The sequence below is a fragment of the Felis catus genome, chromosome D2, assembly GCF_018350175.1.
Source record: "Felis catus isolate Fca126 chromosome D2, F.catus_Fca126_mat1.0, whole genome shotgun sequence".
Taxonomy (NCBI): domain Eukaryota; kingdom Metazoa; phylum Chordata; class Mammalia; order Carnivora; family Felidae; genus Felis; species Felis catus.
Window position 1 is genome coordinate 12,356,818 of NC_058378.1, and position 21,188 is coordinate 12,378,005.

At 47.0% G+C, this 21,188-nt stretch overlaps 2 protein-coding genes across 13 annotated transcripts in view; one reads left to right on the plus strand and one right to left on the minus strand.

Annotated features, from left to right (window-relative positions):
- Positions 1-614, plus strand: part of HEATR1 (HEAT repeat containing 1) — a 50,493-nt gene extending 49,879 nt beyond the window's left edge. The window contains exon 45 of the mRNA XM_011287210.4: positions 328-614. Within this exon, the coding sequence (XP_011285512.3) occupies positions 328-416 (89 nt within the window). The 3' untranslated portion in view covers positions 417-614. The remainder of the gene's footprint in view (positions 1-327) is intronic.
- A 1,672-nt stretch (positions 615-2,286) lies between these two features.
- Positions 2,287-21,188, minus strand: part of LGALS8 (galectin 8) — a 30,199-nt gene continuing 11,297 nt past the window's right edge. For 5 of the 12 annotated variants that reach the window (XM_019814271.3, XM_023240370.2, XM_006937747.4 and 2 more), the window contains 10 exons: positions 19,937-20,070; positions 11,952-12,040; positions 11,083-11,293; positions 9,586-9,705; positions 8,972-9,028; positions 7,994-8,020; positions 7,743-7,865; positions 7,233-7,321; positions 6,339-6,504; positions 2,287-3,549 (listed from right to left, as the gene is read on the minus strand). In XM_019814271.3, the coding sequence (XP_019669830.2) occupies positions 3,400-3,549; positions 6,339-6,504; positions 7,233-7,321; positions 7,743-7,865; positions 7,994-8,020; positions 8,972-9,028; positions 9,586-9,705; positions 11,083-11,293; positions 11,952-12,040; positions 19,937-19,981 (1,077 nt within the window). In that variant the 5' untranslated portion in view covers positions 19,982-20,070 and the 3' untranslated portion in view covers positions 2,287-3,399. The remainder of the gene's footprint in view (positions 3,550-6,338; positions 6,505-7,232; positions 7,322-7,742; positions 7,866-7,993; positions 8,021-8,971; positions 9,029-9,585; positions 9,706-11,082; positions 11,294-11,951; positions 12,041-19,936; positions 20,071-21,188) is intronic. The other 7 variants (XM_019814273.3, XM_023240371.2, XM_003993895.5 and 4 more) reach the window with 4 other exon arrangements.

Sequence of the window (21,188 nt, forward strand, 5' to 3'; positions counted from 1 at the left end):
AGTGTTCAGGCCAGGTTTGCAGAGTTCTGGGCGTGGCAAACGCCCTGCCACCAGGCCGCACGAATCAGCAGGAGTGAGGAGGCAAGCAGACAAGTGCTCGTCTACGAGTACATGCCCTGGTGTCTCTTGCATCCTAGAGCAGGGGCGTCACTAGAAGTTGGGATTCCCACTGTGTACCGCTCTTTCGGGGGCTGCAAGGAGGGTGCCGTGCTTTCTGCTTCGTGGGCAGGTTTCATTTCCGTCCTTTGACTGAACGGTGGCCAGACGATGCAGGAGCTGAAGAATTAGACTGACGATAACTGAGGCAGTTTTTATTCTTGTGTTTAGATGAATGTGAAGAAGTGGAGCGTCAGTGCCAGAGGACCGTCCAGCAGCTGGAGGCCGTACTGGGGGAGCCACTCCAGAGCTACTTCTAAGACTCCGGGTCTCGGGGCTTTCTTACTCTGTTCAGAGGTCGGATTTATTCATGTTTTTATTTGTGGGTGTTTGGTACCATATTACTTTTGGTGCCCTCACCCCTGCGCGGACTTCTGTATGAAACCAGCTGGCGTGCTGCCCTCCCGCCCCTTGTACGGAACTGCAGTAAGAGTAAACGATGCCTATTTTTATACAGACTGCCGTTTGTCTAAGCATTTGTCACAGTCTTTTCTGATTGAGGTTATTGATACCGCAGACCTGGTTAATTTTAGCACTCAAAGGTAAAAGCACCTCATCTTTAGACAGTTAAAGCCTTAACTTTTCCCGTAGAGGGATATCTTACGTACGTGGTATCCATGTTGGATTTCATTCAAGGTAGCTCTTCGAGAAAGTGACAGTTACTCAGCACCAATGCTTTGGACTATAAAGCTATTTGGAATACTTTTCACATTTTGGGTAGATGATACTTCAGCCATAATTTTTGTGCATGGCCACAGTGGGAATTAGTTCTGGAATGCGTTTTCTACTTAGGACTATGATGGTCTTCTGTACCCTTCAGTCTTTGGTGGGGGCAGAGGCAATAGGCTCTCAGAACCCACAGATAGAAAAGGCCCAGAAACACTAGGTGGCATGGCTCCTCCAGAATTAGAAATGGTCAGACTTCCCCTGATGGTAATTCAAGAATTACTTGTATGAGAAAGTATCAAATTTTTTTTTCAAACTTTATAATATATATATATATTTTTTAATGTTTACTTTTGAGAGAGACAGACACAGAGTGTGAGTGGAAGAGGGTCAGAGAGAGAGGGAGACACAGAATCTGAAACAGGCTCCAGGCTCCAAGCTGTCAGCACAGAGCCCAGTGCAGGATCGAACTCACGAATGAGACCATGACCTGAGCCAAAGTCGGACACTTAACCGACTGAGCCACCCAGGCACGTTGGAACTTTGAAGTTTTCTAATCCCTGATGTCATGGTGAAAGTGAAGGCTCAAATAAAATAAACTACCTTCAATAAAGACAGATTTGTCTAATTTGTGCCTTAAAAATAAGTTTAAAATATCTAAGAACTATCCCATGGTTTTAGTTTGAAAGCCTTTGTTCTAATTTAGTACAGAAATTTCGTGCCAAATTGTGACAAAGAAGCAAAAGGCTGAATTGTAGCTGTAGAGATATAGCTTGCTAGGAATGCGTACTCCCTTTTAAAAAATGTTTTGATAAGATTAATCAGTAAAATGCTAATAGCTTCTTTTCAAATCACATCTTATTGTTTTGTATTGTTTCTGTCAAAGAATCAATCTTACGTCTTAGTAATAGCTCCACGTAAAACAAAAAGTGAAGTATGTTTAAGAATTAGAGGAAACCATGTATGTGGGGCTTTTTTCCTGAGTGGCCTATAGTCTCCATCTGAGTCATGCCCTCTGATGTTTTACATGAAGGAAAAAAAATAACCAAAACCCTGGGGGATTCTTTCTTCAATTCTCCCAATGAAAACTGGGACCCCACTCCACCTGCCATGAGCTTGGCAAGATGTAACACGATAAATTAACATGAATAGAAAAGAATCACGTGCCAGAATCTTCTACACTGAGTACTTTTAAAAAATCAGATTGGTAGTAGTATTCTTTTCAGTATATGGGTACAAATAATATCTAACCAAAATCTGTAATGAAAATAGTCCTAAATCCTGGCAGCATATTCAGCATAGCAATTTAACATGATAAAATGATCAAACTAATTTAACTTTTTTACCTCCCCACTCCCAAGCCTTTGAAATTTCCTGTGACAAGATCTGACCTGTAAGAATTCTATAAAGAACTTCTGCCAACTCACTTCAAAGAATAATGAAAAAATTACAGAAATGCAACAATTTAACTTGCTGATACAGGTTTGATTTTAATCACTTAAAGTAGAACAATGTTTTGATCTGGCTTGTTAATGATGAGGGACTAATCTTTAGAAGAGCAGAGAGGTGGGGTTTGTTTGCATGCAGACAAGCAACAGATTTTTATACTGCTGCTCTCTACCTCATTGGTCTCGGTGTATTTTATTTTCTGATAGTGTGTGCCTATTTCATGAACAATCATTAAATCTAATCTTGACAATTGCTTTGTTACACCCATAAACGTTTTACAGATTGAAATCGTCTACCTTAAACTTTCTAGTGGAGTGTGTGTAGACCTCTAACTCCAAGTGCATGTACTGTAAGCATTTACTCGTATAGACATCCATGGCCTTCAGATTGACATCAACTTAACTTTCATGCCATTTGTTTTTGTTTCGCTGCGTTTTTTTGACTTTGCGCTGTGTCCGGATATCATAGTGTTATTTCTTTGGCAGTGCTTGTAGCTAGCAGAGCTAGATATTTAGCATGTTAAAGAAAATTGCCAAATGTAAGGGCAACGTCGATCCTTTCAGTTACGGGATGTGATCGAACTCTGGTTACGAAAGCAATGGCTAGAGAAGGAATAGTGTCTTGTAAATTCGTGCCTAGGTGACTTAACAGTTGAGTAATTCTTCTAAGTCTCTGGTTACTTTATACAATTAATGCCTATAGAAAAATTGGTGACACGAGGGCAGAGCCCAAAAGATTCTGAGCTCAAGAGGGAGCAGAGTGGTATTATGTTCCACTGTATACACATATCCCCAGCTTCTAGCGCAGTGCTGGCAGGAAATAAGTACTCAGTGTGTTAGCTACTGTATTACTAGCTACTTATTGATCTGAATCGCATTTAAAAAAGGAAGCCAAGGTGGGGGAGAGAACAGAAAGGCCTGAATAATGGCTGTCAGTTGTTGTTGCCTTGAATTTCCTTACCCTGTGGCTAGACAAAGCCACGCATGCTGCGTGGCAAGACCCAGAACACCTAGGAGGACTTTGTTATGCAAGCTCATTTTAACAATATAAACAATAATAGATGCACTTTAGCAAGGCCAGTGTCACATAAGCCATTTTGTATTTCAGTTTTTGTAGCAAGCATGTCGGCTACCAGCTTCTGACTTCCAGTAAGTGAATATCTCCATCAATTTCCAGCGTGTCAATATTGCTAAGCTCTTTAAATCTGTGTTTGTACTCCAGGCTGTGTACACCATTTACGGCAACCTTGAATTCTCTAACGTCACAATAAATTATCATCTGGAAGGAAAGTACACACAACATTAGTGGCTTCCCTCGGTTTAGGCAGTTCTCCCAGCCCGCTGGTGTTAACATCCCTTCTTACTAAGATTCTAACTAAAGGGTATCCAGTAGTGGCACCTTCTGCCTCATCCCACTTGGGGAAGGGACTCTGAGCATGCTTGCAGCTTCACGCTGTCCCCAGGGCCCGAGGCCTGCCTTCCCTCAGCACCCTCCATCCACTGCACCTTCTCCCAGCAAAATGGGAAGTTGTTCCCTCCCCACACCCCCCTCCCCTCCCCATGTCTGGGAACCGTAATGACGTAGGAAAACAGCCATCTTGACCCTTACAGAGGAGCCGACTGCAAGTAACAGGCTAGAAACCAAGGGACCTGGATCATGACTCTTCGGCCTTAAACCCCAGGATCTTAGACAAATGCCACAGTAGAGCATTTCAGAGCTTTTAGGGCACTCGCTGGGACTGCACAGCCGCGTGGCAACGTTGACTCCATTTCCACCCCAGCTCCGCACATCGTGGTCTCCCATCTGTGTCTCAAGCTCAGGATTCTGTGGCTCTCTGGAGCAACTGGCCTTCTGGCAGAGTGAGTTCACGTCCGTGGCCAGTTGTCAGCCTTCTGTGCTAGCCTTTCCGAGCTGTCTCTGCCTAACACAAACCCGTGAACATCAAAAGAAACTACAGTCCTTTTAAATCACTTTGACACGTCAGCCTCATACTTCCCGCTGCCAGCCTGGCCACCACGCTACCATGTATTCTCCAGCCACACCGCAAAGACCAGTCTGGTGAACCTGCACCACGAAGCTTCTGAAGAGCAGCTCAGCCTGCCTCGCACCTGGCTCCACCCCCGGGGGCCAGACGGAGGCAGAATCTGAATCTGCAGAGAAACAGGTTATTTATTCTGCTCTGACTGGTGATAAATGGCTGCTGGGGGCGATTCCTTGGATAAAACAGTGAACGGACAGAAACAAACTCTAGGTCTGTGTAGAGAACCGAAGAAAATACCAGTAACTGGAACCACATTATCCTCACAACAGTGCTAGAAATCCCAGTTTCAACCAGGAGGAAGGGACCTTTGGTAACATACATTTAACAGAAATCTCAACACAAAACAACAGCCTCATGCCCAGAAGGGAAAACAAGCTGGCATCAGAGGCATGTAGTGGGAAGGTCCGTCAGTCACCAACATCGTACGACACAGCAGGTGCGGCGCCCTGCATTACCGATGGAAAGGAAGGGCACATGGCCTGGAAGATGCACTCCTGCAGAACAGATACTATAACCATGTGCAAAAGCCAGTCCCAAACCGCCCCCCCCCCAACTATCTGATGTTACAGAACAGCTCATAAGAACATGATTTGACTAAAACAAACAAAACTCACAGATGAAGTTACAAGACAAAGGTATTTTTTAAACGAGTAGCTGGAACTGATAAATGAATTTGAAACAACAGGGAACAGAAGATAACTGGTTAAAATCAAAGTAATGGCATAATGGGAAAATCCAAGGATCGCAATAAAAGCATATTAAAAAGGCAGGAGTCTGAAGCAGAGAAAAATCGATCACTACAGAAACTTAAAAATAATCCAACATGAGGTAATGACTGTTCCTGAGGTAGAAAACTAAGGAAAAGATTTTAAAGGAATTTTTGTCCTTTTCCATTTTAATCCAGTAGCAAACATGGATGGGGCCCAGATCAAAAAGGTTAGTCACTGGTTTCCTGTCACCAACCACAAGGATCCACTTCCTTCTGGAGCAGTCACTTCTGTCTCCCTCCAGTGAGCCCCAAGTGGCCTCTTATACCTGGATTCTTGCCAAGCCGACAAACCCCTGTGCTGCCCTCCCCACCTCCAGTGACTTGTTCAAATCATCCCCTCCATCTGGAAAACCCACCTTTAACTTCACCCTCCTGCATGCCCCTGACTTCCAAACCAGTATCCACAATTTCCAGGGACCCTCCTATGATGAGGTCACAACTGTTACCCCACATACCGGAACTTAGGAATACACATTCATGTCCAGCTGCTGTCTTTTATTCAGTCTTGGTGTTCCTGCTTTTTAACAACTGGTTTTGATGAGTGCTCAAAAACTCAACCTACTGATCCAGAGCAAGTGGCAGTTTTAAAATGTAGAAGCAGGACCCTAAATCAGTGACCCTAAATGACCATGGGAGGCAGTACGTCACCTCAACTAGTGACTGAATCTAGCCAACCACCCAGCATCCGCGTCAAAGAAACTACTGTCTGCTGAGCATCCAGAAACGTTTTCGGAAAGGTTGTGTCACCATAATATTCACACGTTTGGGGGACCCGGGACAGTATGTTCTCAAGTCACACGACACGAGGGGCCCTAAAAAAGTTACCTGACCTTTGAGTTCCAGGGTCTAAACATCTCTTTCCTTGAATATATACAAACAGGACAAACTCCCTGTAAGAAAGGACTGCCACCTAAAGCTATCTATAACCAAGACGGCACGTGACGGAGAGTGCAGGCAGTTTTATAGTTCCTGTGTGCTCATGTACACAGGGGATTATCCTAAACGTGTTTTTCCAGTCCTGAGGCAAGGCTCCTGTTAAAATTCCTATTCCTCAAATTCCTATGAATATGGCAGTATTCTACTGGCTGTGCCATTTAGACTGATTGTATTTTGAATGCCCCTTTTATAATGCAGACAGTCTCCACATAAACAAAAACTACGTGCTATCTCCACATATTAAGCTAGGACTTGACGTAAGTAGACCATTTATCCCACCCCTCCTCCCAGGATTCTTTTTCCTGTCCCATATCATCTTACCTCAAAGTACATCCCGGGACTAAATGGGAAACAGGTAATATTTCTCTCTTCTTCTCCCCAGGACTCATGAAGAAAAGAATTTCTTACAAATGCTTTAATATTCAGGCGTGGGTTCAAGTGGAGAGCAATATCCTTGGATTTTCCTGATATGAGGTCAACATTAAAGCTTTTGAGAGAATAAAAAAAAAAAAAAACACCCTAATTAACCAAGTAAAAGGAAGTGCAGTTTCTGCCATTTTAAGAATCAGAATTGAACTCTGATCACGACACAAAACACATGTATGCACACAGACAGGAATGCAGATGAAGGTAAAATTTTAAATTCAGTTATCACTCCACTGATAAAAATATAAAAAAAATTTATAGTTTTTTAGCCTCAGTGTTGAGGCCACAGGTCTGGTTGGGAAGCAGCTGAAGAGCAAGTAAAGCACATGCCTATTACTTTAGGCTGCAGGGGGATGGGGTCCTCGCAAATGTTCTTGCAAATGTACTATTTTCTAGGAAATAGCTAATTTCAAGCTTTCAGAAGTCTGAACATCTCTAGGAAAAGTAGTTAAGTCACATGTGGTGAGGGGCCCTAACCAACGTTACCTGACCTCACAGCTGCCCTGGAGTTCTACAAGGCAGGCGGGGGTGGGGACAAAAATGCCACCCTCTTGTCTGGCCACAAAAAGCCTAGCTCAGAACACTGGGCCTGAGTCCTGGTTCTGCCCAACCAGCCGTAGACAGTCTGGTTAGCGGCGTGACTTTGAAGCTCTTGCTCTGATGGTCTTGGCTTCCAGGTGAGGACTGGGACACGGCTCCCGCCTGTCCCACAAGACTGTCTGGGGTCTAAGGCAACGAGAGAGACACGTGCAAACTCTTCGCACCATTATTGGTAACAACGGTACTGACCCTTTGGCATTTGTATTCACTTCTCCTTTAATGACGACAGTTCGTCCAGGGCCCATCGAGGAGTTCAACCTCGCAACGAATGGCAGAGTCTGTAAAGAGACCACAGTCGGCACCAGGAAGCCTGCAGAAAGGGGTCTCGTGGGACAACTGTCCGAAGATACGTTTTAACGTTTAAAGGCCATGACCCTGTAAAACCCCAGTGGTCGGCGCTGCCTGGCTCACAGCAGAGACTGGCCAAAAACAGTTCACGCGATGAAATGGGTTAACGGGACACGGGACCTGCCTGCCTTGGGGACTGCAGCTGGGCCACACGTCCTGCCTGAGGGGAGACGTTAAGGAAGCACACTCCTGGCTCAGAGACTACGCCCGGCCAACTCTTATCTGTCCAGGATCAGCACAGAAGTGCAAAGTGGCTCCTGTGGGTTTCTACTGAGGGTGGAAGTTACATATACCAGCTAATTAAAACTTAATTTGTTAAACAGAATTAAGAAAATTTTTGGCTCTTCAAACCTTTGACAAACAGTTGGTAGGTAGTATTTTGGCGCAAGTCAAACTGTGATTGGCAGTCGAACCTTTGCTCTTGGTGTAGACAGTTCTGGGTACGATTTTAGAAATGTCTCCTCTATTACTAGGCTGTTGGGGAAACAGTTCTGCAATAAGGTGTGGAAAAAATGAAGCTGGCTTCCAAGGTTTAAACTATTCATTTCCTGGGCGATTCTATAAAACATTCCATATATTATAATCTAGGCAAAAATACTTACAAACTGTGATGTGCCAGACTTTTGTACCTATTGGAAGAGAAAGTCAAAATGAAGACATTTGAAAGGGAAAAATTACAACACAAGCAGTCAGATCTTACTGGTTGAAATGGCCAGAGCCTGGGGTAGTAGCACCCGCTTGGCCTTGGATGTGACACACAGCGGCCTATGCTTTCTGACAGGTGTGGTATCGGGCTGTGAAGGGTGCTCAGGCTGGGAACACGGTCTGATAGTCCTACAGTCCTAGGACCACACATGAACTTTACACGTTTTACTTGTTCTTTCCAAGGGGCTCCCAAAATGCTGAGATGATATTCTCTGAGGTCACATGCTCTGAGATCAGTAAGATGTAACTTTTTCCATTAATGACAAAGACTCAGTGTTTAGATTGTACTTGTTCCTACAGGGGAGAAGATACATGTGGAAGTTCGCTTCCCAATGCGCCGACTGTGTTCAACATTTATAAATACTGTGAGACAGTTTACTCAACAGTTAAGAGAGAGATTTTTTACCAAAGAACGGTGGGTGGTGGTCACAGACACTGATGGCTCGACCATCTGCGAAACTTCCAGTGCCTGGTCCCACAGAAGTAGATGCCTTAGTCTGCAAATGATTACTCCCACCTTCTTGATATTAAAAACAATTTTTCACAAGTTAAAAACATAACTTTGGGGGGCGCCTGGATGGCTCAGTCGGTTAAGCGTCCGACTTCGGCTCTGGTCATGATCTCACGGTTCATGAGTTCAAGCCCCACGTCAGCTCTGTGCTGACAGCTCAGAGCCTGGAGCCTGCTTCGGATTCTGTGTTTCCCTCTCTCTCTGCCCCTCCCCAGCTTGGCGTCTGTCTCTCTCAAAAATGAACACTAAGAAAAAAATTTTTTTAACATAACTTTTAAAAACTCAGCCTGCCTGCCACCTGATTTACTTGACAACTAAAAGAACATTTTTAAACTGGTGGTTATTTAAAAGATTGAATATTTACATTTTCTTTACTTATCTCTGTCAGTTCCAGAGTAGACGTCTGGGCACTTCTTAAATCCTAAAGATAAGATTAATTTTTGACATCCGTCAGAATTCTAAATATAACCTCCCTGACATCTCAAAAAGAATTACAAATAGTGTTAAACGTGAAAATAGGCTTGAGAATCATGATCCAAAAATGCACTTAACATTAGGGTCCTCTGCCCCCTTATCAGATGGACAGACCTCAAAGAGCCTAAGAAGGAGTGTCGAGAGGAATGTGACAAATGGGCGCTGCTGAGACTGCACACTGCTAGAATCTTCTTGAAGGGCAAGCTAGCGGTATCTGTCATAACTTAAAATGCAAATACCCTCTCAAGACATTCCGCTTCTAGGAAGTGATCTCAGGAGAAATCCTCCCTGTTCTCCTGTGTCAGGGAATTAGCCCCTGTTCCAAAGGGTTTTGTTTTGTAATTACTGTTTGGGGTTTTTTATTGTTGTTGTCAGAACCATACTAGATTTAAGATCCTACGGACATTTATAGTATTTTTATCTTAAAGGAAGATGTTAAAGATACTTGCTACCATTTCATCAGAAAACATCATCAAAGACCCCAAGCTATGGAAGGGTACTCACCGAGCTGAAGCTAAAACCAACTGAGTGAATATTCACTTTGCCATAAATGCCCAGAGTGTCTATCTTCTCCGGGCTAATCCTATGGGCATAGAGCAGGATATGTTTCCCGTTTACCGCCACCTAGATGGACACAGAACACCCCGCCACCCCCAGAAAAAAAAAGTTAATATGTTAACGTGTCCAAATTTAAATCCCGTTTCCTTGGGTTTCATTTTATACCTCTTCCCCCAGGTCTGCACATTACACGTCTGATCAAACTGTGACTGAAAACATCCATGACACTAGCAGTGGTTCTTAACTTCCTTTGAGCTCCAATATGATTAGTCACCATGGACCCTCTCCCTCCACACCAATTAGGCATTCATGAATATATTACGTGCATGTGTGCACCGACCCGTGTACAGGAGGCATCCGGGGTTCAGAGGTTCCCCGGATGCACTAGGCCTGTGAACCCAGGTTAGCAATCTGCCCGGCAAGCTTGCCCACCTGCTCTCCTTGAGGACCACACTCTAAGGAAGAGGACGCTGCACGTGGCAGGCTTTCAGTAAGTATTTGTTGAATCCTGAATGAACGGACACGGGCAAGCTACTCGATTTATCTGCGATTCCTGCTTAGAGCAGGACAAAGCTCTTCCTGAAGAAAGGGGCTGCTGTTGTGATCAAGTCACTCCCGTGAGTGCCCGCAGCACACTGCCTGACGGCAACCCACTCCCTGTCCTTCCCTCCCAAATAGGGAATGTCGGGAAAACAAGCAGGATACGAAACGGTCTCGGACCTCAGGGAGCTTAAAATCCCCTTGGCACGTAAAATAAACACAGGAAAACGCACAACAGGACGGGAACAAGGGTTTTAGAGGAGGATACAGGTACAAGCGCCCAAGAAGCCGGGGAAGGGAGGGAAGAATGGAGTCCGAGCCTGAGATGGGAGGTTTTCACGCTAAATTGTGTGAATCTCTCTCTAGTCTGGGGGGCTCGAGGTTCTACGGGGCTTGCGGGCAGGTGCATCCAAAGCTCTAGGGCCACCCTCTCCATCACACGTACGCACTATAAGCACTGTGTCTAGACCACTCGATGAGGCCAGCGGTGGGACTTCTAAGAACTCGGGATCTAGAATCTCACGATCCTGAAGGACTTGTGGCAGGATTCCCCGTCGATCTGTTAGTTCCAGATTCCCAACCCCCGCCCCGGGTGACGGTGACCACAGTTTACTCTCCCACAATTTATACAGCTCTGCGCCAATTCAGAAATAAGCTCGGCTGTGCAGCAGAAATGCCACACACAAAGAGGTCTGGAGGCCCCGGCCCCACAATTCCAGATGCCACGAGGCGCAGGCAGAAGCTGCGCCCCAGCTCACACTTAGGCACCCACCGTGCCCCTACTTCAGGGCAAAACGATAAAGCCACTCTTTCTCTAGACTTAAGTAACGTAAGGGCGGGTTCGCCAACGTGCAAGCCTGCCTTGGGTGCCACTTCTCATTACCTTCATTCTCCCAAACCCACCTGGAATTTGTCTTTCAACACCATAATCACAATTTCAAAAGATTTTTCTTTTTTGAAAGGCGTGTCGTAGGTAATCTCCTCCCATCCCCATTTTTCATTTTTCAGAGTATTGCAGACGACGCAGTCGGACCACTTGAAGCGTGGATTGAAATGAAAGGCCACGTCGGCGCGGGGCTTCACGCTGCTGCCGCACTGCAGATCCACCTGGAACCTGCGGGAGTGAGGAGGAGTGAGGAGGGAGGGTCGAGGGCAGCCAGGGGGTGGGCTGCAGGTGGAGGCCTGGCGAGCTGAGTGACCCGCGACTCACCCCCGCGCACCCACCCAGCTACCCAGAACATGGAAGTGAGGGCGGGGTTTCTAGCTGCCGCGAGCCAGGAGAAACAGGAAGGACCTCGCCCTGGGGACAGCAGAACGGTGACCCCGAAGCCTGCTTCTCTAGATGACAGTCACCTGGAAATGTCTGGGCTTTCTCCTTCAGAGTTCACTTTCACTTATTTAAACCACTGTTACCCGGGCATCAGCCACAGAGAGCTGGCCCGGCCCTGACACCGCCTAGTCCGCAATTTGTGCCCAAAGCGAGCCTCAGACAAAACAGCCCGAAATCGATCTTCAGAGATGCCGTGGGGACCTCATCCCTGGCGTCTGACCACAGTCCCTGTCATTAACCGTGTTTCTGATCATATTCCAACCACACTTCGAACAATAAAATGAAAAACTCAAGTTTTTTGATTTCGGTCTTCATTCCAGTCTCCTCGGCACCTTGGCCTCAAGAGTATCAAAATGGTCTCCCCACATCAGTTTCTGTGGTTGTTCCACAGTCACGAGAAGACAGCTTAGTCACTTCCTCCATCTCACACCATGGTTTTTACCTGTCCGAATCACAAGGAACATGCCCACGTATCACAATCAAAGTTCCAGGCTCCAACTGCTCAGGAATCGTCCCGACATAGGGGATTACCTAGGAAAAATGATTGTAACAAATGTACGTTTACATAAACAAAACGGAAAGACTACATTTTGAAAGTCTGCATACAAATCTGCTCAGAATCTAGCATTTTCCAAATCACTGTTCAAACAGCTGAGATAGTGACAATATCTATACACCTGAGTTCTGTGGGAAAAGACACAGCAAAAGTTCACAGAACATTTTATTTGGCCGGGGGCTTTGTGAAATAAGATATTAATAGGACAATTATGATCTAGAAAAAACAACGTGCTGGAAGTCAGGTCCCCTCCCCCTCCCCTTTTCCTAACATTCCATGGATGATCCCGACGGCAGGACCGAGACCACACCAGGTCCCTTGCCCACACTGATGGAGACCGGGACACTCACCGGCCGCTTGTAGAGGGGCACCAGGTGAGCCCCTCCCCCACACCTGGGATGGGGGTGTCTAATCCCTGCCAGGCCTCCCGCCCACAGCTCACCGGCCCTGCTGGAAACCAGAACCACGAGACCTCAGGGATGACCCTAGCGCCTGTGGCCTCTCCGGACGCAGCAGCAACCCCCCCCCCCCCCCCCCGTGGCCTGACCCGGTCCCGGCCACGGGCTTGGGTTCGACACGGCATCCGTGTCTCCTCTTGCCCCCTCATCACCCGGAGCCCCACCTCCTTGTCTGGGGCCGGACGCACCATCAGATCTTGTCGCTCCCCTTCCGCAGGGGTGACCCCACCACGCTCCCCGTCCACCGGCTGCGTCCGCGGCATCACAACCCCCACCCTCTTCCGCTCGGGAGCGTCGGAGCAAGCCAAGCCGGCCGGACCCCATCAGACCTCCCGCCAAGCTCCCCCGAGTTGTGTCACGCATGCTAAAACCTCTCCAAGGTAGCCGGTCGCCAAGAGCTGAGGCCTAAAACAAGAGAGGGCACATCCAAGTGGTTGCGGATTGGTCGCTCCTAAGCTGAAATTCTCGCCTCAAGCGCGGTCTCCTCCGCGGAGCCCTTTCCGGACCCTGGGCCGTGGCACCGTACACCCCGCCCGGCCCGTGAGCTGCACGGGGCGGGCCGGCTCCTTTACATCCCCAGGTCCGAGGTCGGACGAACGCGCTCCCCCGCCAGCCCGGTGCCGGGGTTCTGTCAGCCCCACACGCAGGACGAGCAGCGCGGGTCGTGGCCTTAACCGACGAGCAGAGATGAACGAAAACCGGAAGTAACCGAGGCCGGCGGGCATCTGGCATCACGCCAGACGCAGCGGGCAGGGCGGCTGGGATGAGCAGCGCCCGTCGCACCCAAGAACACCCCCCAGATGTGCACGGTGTGGCCGCCGCCGCCCGTCAAAGCCGTGGGTTTTGCGCAGAGAACGTGGAAGGCCCTCCGCTCGCACACTGATCTTCCGGGCCGCGGCGGATTCCCTTCCTCAGCGTAAGTCTCTTAATAAACTGAGACCTGCTTTTGTAGCTTCAAGTCTTACGCCTATTCAAATTCTATTGATGCAGAATGTTTAATAATGCAAAAATGTTAGGGACAGTATTAGTGAGAAAAGAGCCTACAAAACTATACACGGTTTGATCCCAACTAATAATAAACATTAAAAAAATAAGCCAAAAATGTTAATAGTTTTCTTGAGGCGGGATTGTGTTTTTCATCATGCATTTTTATATTTTCCCGAAAATAAGCGTTTATATCTTTATAACCGCAAGTTTTGTTGCATAATTTTAGGGTTGGAAAGGGCTTTCTGAGACCAATAATCTATTCCCATCACTGCTAATACGTTCTTTGCGATCGTTACTCAGTTGTTCCAGTCTAAGAAACAACAGCGCTGAACATTTTAGTCACTTGCTGTTTTCGGCATCTGGACGAATGCTTTCTGCTTGGGAGAGCACCCTAAATGATGCAACCCTCGAGGGACCTGGGCCACGTAACACAAAATGCCCTGCAGCCCACAGACTCAACTCAAAACTGCGCCTGTGAAAAGCGAGAAGGGCATGATTTTGTAGGCAACTTCAAGCTTTGATGCTTCGCAAAGAATTTATGTGGAAAAAAATTAAAACACAGTTACGATCGCTCTGGAGACGATACCAGAAGCTTAAGCCCCACTCGTTGAGTGTAGTGTTTTCTCCCAAAACATCCCGACTCATCCCGCTTCGCCTGTTTCAGGGTTACTTATTCAGCGTCTGCTCCACACGACGGTCGTGGGTGGACTCCAGCCAGAAAGACGCACGACGGCCCATCCGGGAGGCGCTTCTAGTACAGCCGGGAAGAAGTCAGATACCCGTGGAAGGAGTAGAGGAGAAACATGACCCTCTGGCTGTTCAGAATCACAGTCTCCTTCCACGACTGGAAGGTCCTCTCCACCTGGCGAACATCCGGCCTCACCCAGACTGCAGCGAGCGGCAAGGGTGTACGACGGAACCCGGTCACTCAGTAGCCCCGCCTCAGACTCGAAGTTGGAGCCAGGGCCAAGAAGCCGCAATCAGGCGGCGTTCGCTCCGCCAGCGGGCAGAGGCCACGCGCAGGCGCAGACGAGGCGCTGGCGGTGTTGCCAGTACCACCTGTGTCCAGGGGTGGCGCCAGAGGTCTCGGCGGAAACACTTCAGGCGGGACTTCGGACGTTGTCCGTGACCAGGCCTTGCCAAGTCCGGTTCTTCAAACCTACCAGCGATCCGGAGAACCACGCAGTATCATTTGATAAATCTTAGTTTAGCAATTAATAAATTAATCATCTCTGCTTAGAGACTGGCTTTTATGCTCGCAACTACAAACCACGACTGACTCAACGGCTTAAAATATGGGGTGGTAAGCCAGTGCCAAATCAGAGCTTCAGAAAAGTGTATAAAGAGTTCCGAGCTGCCCAGAGACACTTTATGGTGGAGGTGTGATTTGAGCTGGGAGCTTAGGAGGAGAAAGCCAGTTCGGGTAGAAATGTCCATTTACAAAAGCAGAGAGGCAGGAAAAGATAAAGCATGTCTGCTAGAGAGTAAGCAGCAAGGGAGCAGTGCCAGACAGGCAGGGTCAGATTTTAGAGAGCTACAACGAGGGGTACCTGTGTGGCTCAACTGGTTAAGCCTCAGACTCTTAATTTCCGCTCAGGTCACGATCTCCCGTTTGTGGGCTCGAGCCCCGCCCCAGGCTCTGCGCTGACAGTGGTGGAGCCTGCTTGGGATCCTCTCTCTCTCTCTCTCTCTCTCTCTCTCTCTCTCTCTGCCCCTCCCCCACACACACTCTCTCTCTAAACATGAAAACAATTTTTTTAAATATGTTAAAAACAAAAAGGATGATATAATGAAAACGGGGTTTAGGAACAACAGTCCAGGGGGTAAAAATGTGCCCGAGGGCAGGGGTTATCTGGGAGACTGGCTACTTGCAGGAAGCCTGGCATAAGGAGAAAATATAATCCAGGCTGATGGAAGCAGACACCGCGGGCGGGGAGAGGAAGAGCGAGGTACAAGAAATATTTCAAAGGAAACCATCTATATCGGGCCACCAACTAAAATGGTGAAACTGGGGAGGAAACTGATTCAGAAGGATGATGAGGAGTTTAGTTCTGAATGCTTCCCGTGCGACGGCTCGGCAGGACATCTAAGAAAGAGCCCGTATGACTGAACAGAGTGGGAGGAGATTCAGCACAAGTTAAGGGAAGGGCCAGAACTCATGCTCTAAAGTCAGAGCAGAGGTGATTATTAAAGATATCCAGGTAGATAAACTGAGAGGAAGGAAAAACCAGGGGCAAAGCCTCAATGGGTTTGTAAAGCGAGGGAGTGTGCAGAAAAGTGAACAAAGCAGAACTGACTGCTGTCCTTGAAAGGTGGCCTCCTTACGAGGTTGGCCCTTGGCTGGTGTCTAGGAACTTGGATGTGGGGACAGCACCCACCACCCACACGGAAAAGGGTGGTCTCCTGTTCGCCAACTGTGTGCAAACAATCCAGTTTATGCTAAAAACCTGCTCTCCTTCCAGGAGTCTGGAATTTCAGTACGTGCTAGGCAGAAGCAGTCCGCGAGACCGGCCCCAGATACGATCTCCCGGCAGTGAGTCTCTGATGAGCTTCCCCGGTAGGCGACGTTTCACAGGCACCGTGACAGCTTGCTGCTGGGGGATTTAAGTCCATCTTGGGTGACTCCACTGAGAGAGGACCCACGGGACCTTGCGCCTGGTCCCCCTTAGACTTTGCCCCAGGCGCCTCTCCCTTTATGACTTTGCTATCGCTTCGCTACAGTAAGTGGCAGCCGTGAGCAGGACTGTGCCAGTGAATCACCACAATGGGGTGTGTGTCGGAGACCTTGATGCAGCCAACGAGAGAGAAAGGAGAGAACGATCGATCGGTCAGGCTGGACAGTCATATAAAGGAAGTCCTTTCGATACGGGAAGACTGTCAACATCTCGGACACGGAAAAATCCGGAAGATTAAAAAAAGATAATGAAATGGCAATCATACCTTTTGGCCCAGTGAGTCCGCTTTTACAGATTTATCCTATAAAATACTGGCACGTATGCTTAAAGACGCATATACTGGGATGTACATCACAGCACTAGATACGATCACAAAAGGAAACAGTCCTTTAATGGAAACTGCTTAAAGGAGTTAGAGTATATCCATACAGTGGCCCAATTACGCAGCCATGAAAATAAGTGAGAAGCTGTAAGTGTGCCAGTCTCTCCAAAATGTATCAAATGGAAAAAAGCCGCATACACAGCAGTTTATATACAGGCATACCTCGGAGATATCGTGGGTTCAGTTTCTAAACCGCTTCAATAAAGTGAACACTGCAATAAAGCTATTCAGATAAATTTTTTGGTTTCCCAGTGCGTAAAAAAGTTGTTTCGGGGTATCCAGGTGGCTCAGTCAGTTACGCGTCTTTTGATTTCAGCTTGTGTCATGTTCTTGCAGTTCGTGGGTTCGAGCCCCACATCGGGCTCTGAACTGACTGCACAGAGTCTGCTTGGGATTCTCTCTCTCATCTCCCTGCCCCTCCCCTGCTTGTGCATGCTCTCTCTCTCTCTCTCTCTCTCTCTCTCAAAATAAACTTAAAAAAAAAGTGATGGTTACATTATCCTGCAGTCTGTTAAGTGTGCAATAGCATTATATCTTTAAAAAAGTGCATTCCTTAACTTAAAAATATTGCTTAAAAAAGCAAACCATCATCTGAGCTTTCAGGAAGCTGTAATCACCGATCGCCATAACAAATATGATAATAATGAAAAAGTCTGAAATATTGCCAGAATCTCCAAACTGTGACACAGAGACGTGAAGAGAGCAAAAGAGAGCAAATGCTGTTGGAAAAGCGGGCTGCCACGAGCCCTCGCTCTGTGCGAAGCACTCGGCAAAACAGGGGATCCTATTGTACGACCCAGATGCGGAAGCAAACAGATCTATGAAGTGATGCACACAACACGCACGCTCGGACACTCACGTGTGTTCTCAGGAAGGATCTGCAAAACCTGCCGAGTGTGACTGCCCTCAGGGAGGGGAACTGAGCACAGGGTAGATGGCAATTTTGTGTGTTCGTGAAACCCTCAAATACTCTTTGAATTCTTACAAATGGTTTACACACACTCTCTTCAGATTTTAAAAACGATGATAAAGGAAAAGCCACTGACGTTTGACACAAATGAAAGGAAATTCTGAACGCAGCTTCTGTTCAAACTATGCGGGGCTTGGCGGCACGGGAACAGAAGTTAAACAGCAGAAAGACACGGACAGAAACGGAAACAAACCCAAGAGAGGGGAGCTGATCCAGGGAGGAAGATGTGACTTTGGTTTTGAACTAAGTCTAAGAAGCGGGAGCCTCAGGTAAAAGGCCGGAACAATTTATACACTGTGTACACGCTCAAAAGGTCTGACGATGATCAGGAAAGACACAAAGAGAAAGCAAAAGACACAACTAGTGAAGACAAGAAAGAAATTAAGAAAGAGTTGAAAAAAATTTAAGAAAGAGTAAAAAAACAACAAAAACAAAAACCAGAGGGCAGAGCTGTGGTAAGGACATCAAGTCCACAGAAACAGACGCTGACGCTCTCAGGACCGGGACCAGCAAGGGAAGAACAAGGGAACAGAGGCTGGAAGGGACCTCGGAGGTTAAAAGATTTTACTGTTTTGTTTTAAGGTCAAATGGTAAGGGACAAAGGATGTCAGGTCAAATCGTAAGGGACAAAGGAGAAAAAGATAACGTGGAAGCGAGCTTCCGAAGGAGAGCGGAATGGTGAGCTTTTGAGCGCCAGGTGGAACGAATGGTTACAAGTGGCCTATTAACTCACAACAGCCAATCTGAGCCGCTGCTAAAATTCCTGAGATTTTAAGGTAATCAGCCGGGATACTGTACAAGCTAGCCTTCGAAAACACTACTTTCTTGCGTTATGGTTATTTTGTTAGTGATCAGTCAAAACCCTGAGGGAGAGCTGGAGCCGAGTGTGCGTGCTCAGCGCTGCGAGTATTTAAGAAATGAAATTTAAAGACAGATTCAATGTCATTTCTGCTATTAAGTTCAATCTTTCTACCTCCATCCTTTTCTGCTTGTGAGAAGAGACTATACATATACATATATATACGTACATATGCTATCTGCCAAAATTATTTGCTTTGGGACACTGTCACCACGAACCATGCTCAGAACGGCAGCAAGGCCTTCTGGGAGCCCTGGCTGCATTTCCTGCCCTGGGGCAGCACCACTTCCCCAGGCCCTTCCTCAGGAAATGAACGTCAGCGTCGATGTGTTTCAACCCTAGAGCTGCCTGTGCTAACCCCAGAAAATCGGGAACTGTCCGTGTGCTCGCATCAAGATGTGCACGCACGTTAACCTGCAAAACTGCTTTCGGAATAACGTTCACAGAAGTCATCTTACTGAAGCGCAGAACTGAGGAGCATAACCTGACCATCCCTCCCCCTCCAGGCCGGAGCCAACACGGTACTTCAGTCACCCTTGACAGGCAGCATTTTTTTTTTTTTTTAATCTTTGCAGAAAGTCAGTCTACAACCTTGAGATGTTTTGAACTCTGGGATCCAGAAAAGCATTTTAAATGTCTCACTGACTTCAAATGCAGTAAGTCTTCCTTTTGAAGCCAGTACTATTTAAGGCTATTTCTTCTAAAACTGAGTTTTGCTTGACGTGGCGATGGTACCTCATTCTGCACAATGACGTCAAAGCTTAGGTTAAGAAAAAGAGTTACAACTACAAAGTAAATAACAAGAAAATGAGACTGGGTCAGGGTCATGCTTCAGGGACCCTCACCGTCCCTCTCTTGCCCACGAGTCTCTGGGGACAGGGAGTTATTTAAAAAAAAAAAAAAAAAAGTAACTCTATCTTAGACCTAAATTCAGGATCCAGCTTCATATATGTGGAAACTAGACATTTCTAAAGACTCTTAATCACCACGTAAAACTAAAACCAGTTCATTATTTCCAAAGACGTACACTGAAAGTTCCAGCAACTGCAGTCCCTGGGGCCCTTGAACCACAAGACCCTCATTCTTCTCTTTCTCCATCTTGCCACTAGCTTTTGGCCTTTTCCCTGCTCAAGTACGAAGCAGTATTTGAAAGGCAAGGGAAAAGCTGAGACATTTACTTCTCATGACCAGGGTCTAATTAAGAAAGAAAATTAAAAACTTTTAGAGCAATGAATCCATTTTCCTTTAAAATATTGTCTTGTGATGATCTTCCCAGCACCAAAGTCAGCTCTCCATTCAGAACACGTTCTCACCACCCTGTACGGTCACTGTGACTTTGTCCTCCACCAGACCGAGCTCCGAGGGCCATATCTGTTTTTCGGTCAGCAACTGGCACAGTCCCTCTCACACAGTGGGTACTTTCCATACACGTTCACTGAATTTGATGGTCTCCCCTCCCCAGGAATGGATAATTACTATCCAATTGGATTTGCTCTACATCCTGCCACAGATAAAAAGTGATTTCATAGGAATCAGTTACCGGGTTATAGATGACATTCTGTAGGTTGTTTAGGGACAACATCATTCTTTTCCACCTTATCGTTGATTGAGGTCTCTATTCTACGTATGATTGAAGGTTTTAAGACTTCTCAGATTGAAACGGAGGCACCTGTCCTGGGTAAAATCAAAACAGAGGGAAAGAAAAATTAGCATGCATCGTTTTTCTTCATATCATAACTGTCTCCAAGTTTAAGTTATATTAGTTTACTGGTGGTTACCAAGTAACAGGTTGCTATTACCATCAACGATCTGACCCACATTCTTCCCTCGTGTACTTACACGCCAAACAATTTGGGATTATCAGCAGGAAACAGGAAACAGTGACTTAAAATATACATTAGTATGGGGCACCTGGGTGGCGCAGTCGGTTAAGCGTCCGACTTCAGCCAGGTCACGATCTCGCAGTCCGTGAGTTCGAGCCCCGCGTCAGGCTCTGGGCTGATGGCTCAGAGCCTGGAGCCTGTTTCCGATTCTGTGTCTCCCTCTCTCTCTGCCCCTCCCCCGTTCATGCTCTGTCTCTCTCTGTCCCAAAAATAAATAAACGTTAAAAAAAAAAAAAAAGTTTAAAAAAATATATATATACATTAGTAGAGGAGAGGGCTCAAAATGGCCACACGGGAAGATCCTGAGCTCACCCCCTCCCACGGACACAGCGACTCTACTGCTACACATGGACTACCTCCTTTTGAAGGGGACCTGGGATCTGGATGAACAGAGCCTCCCAAGAAGAGGCAGAGATACAGCCTCACGAATGGAAAAACCACACCCCAGGCAACGGCATTCCACAGTCCAGACAGATCTCAAAGGCATGGAAATTTTCCCAGAGGAGTCAGAGATTCAAGCTCACATCAGGCACCCCAACCAACCCTTCCATCCTGCACAGATGGCCCGGCCCCCAAAACAGCTGGCTTTCAGAACCAACAGGGAATCACCCATGAAAACTACAGAACTATAGGGGAAGGAAAACCCATTCTTGAAGGGCCTGTGTGAAGACTCCCTCGGCCCAGAAACCAGTACAAAAATACCAGACCAAAAAACACACAGACAGACCAGAGGTGAAGGAGACCCACTTATTAACCCTGGAGCATCTGCGAGAGAAGCTAGGACAGCTGGGCCTCTCCCCGGGAACGGAGACGCCGGCGGCAGTCATTTTGCTCTCTCATTCTGCCATGCTGATCCTGGCAGACGCCATTTTGGAATCCGCTTTCTAGACTGCTCATGTCAGGGGGTGC